This window comes from Polistes fuscatus, unplaced genomic scaffold (genome assembly GCF_010416935.1).
Source record: "Polistes fuscatus isolate 324 unplaced genomic scaffold, CU_Pfus_HIC Scaffold2, whole genome shotgun sequence".
Lineage (NCBI taxonomy): Eukaryota > Metazoa > Arthropoda > Insecta > Hymenoptera > Vespidae > Polistes > Polistes fuscatus.
The window spans coordinates 1,298,233-1,301,271 of record NW_025113096.1 but is presented as its reverse complement, the minus strand read 5'-3'; the positions used below and the strand labels follow the sequence as shown (position 1 = coordinate 1,301,271).

General features: G+C 38.8%; 1 protein-coding gene across 1 annotated transcript; it reads right to left on the bottom strand.

The window, feature by feature from the left end:
• Positions 1–1,747: 1,747 nt before the first annotated feature.
• On the bottom strand, positions 1,748–2,644 carry LOC122517099 (achaete-scute complex protein T3-like). Its single transcript, XM_043635469.1, has one exon. It carries the CDS (start codon positions 2,642–2,644, stop codon positions 1,748–1,750), a length of 897 nt encoding a protein of 298 aa, XP_043491404.1.
• Positions 2,645–3,039: the final 395 nt, after the last annotated feature.

The window sequence follows — 3,039 nt, the reverse complement described above, 5'->3', positions numbered from 1 at the left end:
AATGAGGGAGGGAAAAGAAATGAAACATTTTCACCGTGCACGTTTGACAAAACAAACACCAATCCCGTTCACGGGAAAGTATAATTAATTTTTTTTCCACGTGACCGATCGAATTTGAATGTTCGCAATCGTTCGAGAAGATAATTTTGACTTCCTTGGTGTGCAAGAGTTAGAGGGAGGGGAGGGGAAAAGAAAAAGAGAGCGAGAGTGAGAAAAAGCAAAGGAAAAAACAAAAAATAGAAATAGGATAACGACAAAAAATAAAAATGAAATAAAACAAGTATAGGAAGATTGAATGCGTTTGAAGGAGGAGGAGCGGGAGGGGGGGTGGCACGAGAGGAAGAGATTTGATGTAGAACGAATCGTGTTCAGGGAACGGTAGCGCGTGGACAAAAGGTGAGGAAGGAGGGAAAAACGTACGGGAGAATAAGGACGCGACTCTGATATGTGTACGTGTGTATGTGTGTGTACACTTACACACGTACACGTGGTGTACACGACGAAAGAGTACGCTAAATTCACGCGTATGAGTACACATACGTGGAAAAAGAAGTTGTAATACAAAAGCGTCTCTGTCTCTTGCTCTCTCTCTCTCTTTCTCTCTCTCTCTCTCTCTCTCTCTTTTCTCGAATGTTATACGCGGTGCCCCCTTTGAATGGAGTCTGCTATTTGAATGGTCCAAGCTTCAGCGAAGGGGTCGCTGACGAGCATTGTGAGAGGGCAAGGTCACAAATCTACTCGTAATATTTTTTTTTTTTTTCGAGATTTCTTTTTTAAGAGCGCTAATATTTTTTCCCCTTTTTTAAATCAAAAATTTATTATAGAGATATCTAAAAATTAGAGCGAGAGGATTACTTTTTCTTTTTCTTTTTAAGAAACCAAGGAACATAGTTTTGAGATAACTTTTTTTCATTGTATGACAAACGAATATGATTTTATGTATATATATGTAGGAAATATTATTTTTTCGTCAACTGATTACTCTAAAATTATTATTTACTCTCTGATTTTGGTACTCTACTCTTGCAACTCTTACTCTACTCTTTTAACTCTGACTTTACTCTTTTAACTCTTACACTCGTTAATCTCACTCGTCAAACTCGTCAAACTCATCAATACTCTTTACTCTTAATACGCTCGTAGACTCTTGCCCCTCTGTACATTCTCTCACCTCATATCCTTTCTTTCTTTTGTCAGAAAACAACTTTTTACTTATACTAGATCATTCTCGAACATTCACATTTCAACGCCTCTTGCTTCTATATTTATCCTATCATAATAAAGGAAGACATATTTCTTATATCTTTGCCTAATTGAAAAACAATTTGACTTATACTCGATTGTCCTTGAATATTCAAATTTCAACGTCTCTTGCTTCTATATTTATTCTACAATAATTAAAGAAAATCATTTCTTATGTCTTTACCTAACTGAACAACAATTTTTCTTATACTCGATTGTCCTTGAATATTCATATTTTAACGTCTTTTGTTTCTATATTTATTCCAATCCCACATATATATTATCTTTTCTCTATTGGATAAAACGATATTAGAAATATTCATTTCTAGGAACAATGGTACTCGATTAGAAGAAGGATTTTTCTATATTAAATGAAATGTGTTAGGATGTGTTTTAGCAAATGAAAAATAAAATATAGAATAAAAATAATAAAAGGATCGTGTTAGAGAGACGAAACCAACCTCGAAGACGATACAGAAGTATCATCGGGAAATCGTTGTTGGCCTTAGCTTTCCTGCCATCTACATATGATTTCTAGAAGGGCTTCGTTGGTCCTTATATCCTCGTTGTAATTGTAATCGTCGTAGTGAGGTACGTAAGGATCACCCGTGGAGGTTCCGTAACTTTTAATACTGGCCGCTGAACTCGGCGTAGGTGAACTCGATGATTCCGAACAGGATGCTGGTGCGTAAACCGAATTATTGTTTTGCCCAATTGGATGATGAAAGTTGTGAAGATCTGGGGTAAGAGAAGGGGGGTTAGCGTGTTGTTGCACTTCATTAGCACATAATCTGTGTTCGGGGGCGTGATGATTAGAATCGGTACTGAGTCCACTGGTAGAAATACATGTGCTAGGTGACGTCGGTATGGTGGTTTGTGATGGGGAAATGACCGATGAGGAGGAAACGTCCGAACCATTGTTACTCTCTTCTAAAAGACGTTGAAGACCTCTTATGTATTCTACCGCCATTCTAAGGGTTTCAACTTTGGATAATTTTTTGCTACCTGCTCTGGAACCACCGTGCGTCCCAGCTGTGTTACCACCCAAGGCTTGAGCGATGTTTTGAGGTATATGCTGCCTCAGAGTGGCAAATCCGTTATTCACCTGTTTGACGCGATTCCTTTCACGCGCGTTACGTCTCGCCACAGAGGCCGGCTGATGAGGGACAGTCCCATAAGCTCCCGTTGGTTGCCCATATATTTTCGATTTCTTACATGCGTGCAATTGCAAGTTCTTCATATCATTGTTCGACATACTATTAGTAGAAACAATTACATTGCTACGATGGTTTTGCATAGGTCTTACGGTAGATACAAGAGCATGGTTGTGATGCTGTTGCTGCACGCTCAATATGATGGGCATTACGTTCGAGTTCTCCTGCTTCAGTCCCACAAAGGTCATATCACTGATCCGATACCCCCACCCTGAGAGTAGGAGTTCTCGCGCGTGCCTGCCGACCTTGAAGAACGAGCTCTTCTCTACGTGTATCCAAGTAATGGCGTAAGAAAATCAAGACTGCCTGCAGTCTAACCCTTTTCTTATCTATCTCTTTCTCTCTTTCTCTTTCTTTTCTATTTCTTGTTCTCTTCTGTTCGTCTTCTCTCTCTCTCTCTCTTTCTCTCTCTCTCTCCCTCTCTTTCCTTTCCTCTTTTACTTTTTCTATCCCTTTACTTATCTATATTTATTTAGCGTCTCTTGCACCTTATCAAAAGTCAACCGATAAAAATGTATAACGATATAAACGTGCTATAAACAGATTCAATTCACGTTAAAAACGTTAACGTGCAATAAGAACC

Bases quoted from the DNA above. Each gene is read 5' to 3' on its own strand.
- LOC122517099 (XM_043635469.1), bottom strand. From the start codon at position 2,644: ATGACCTTTGTGGGACTGAAGCAGGAGAACTCGAACGTAATGCCCATC.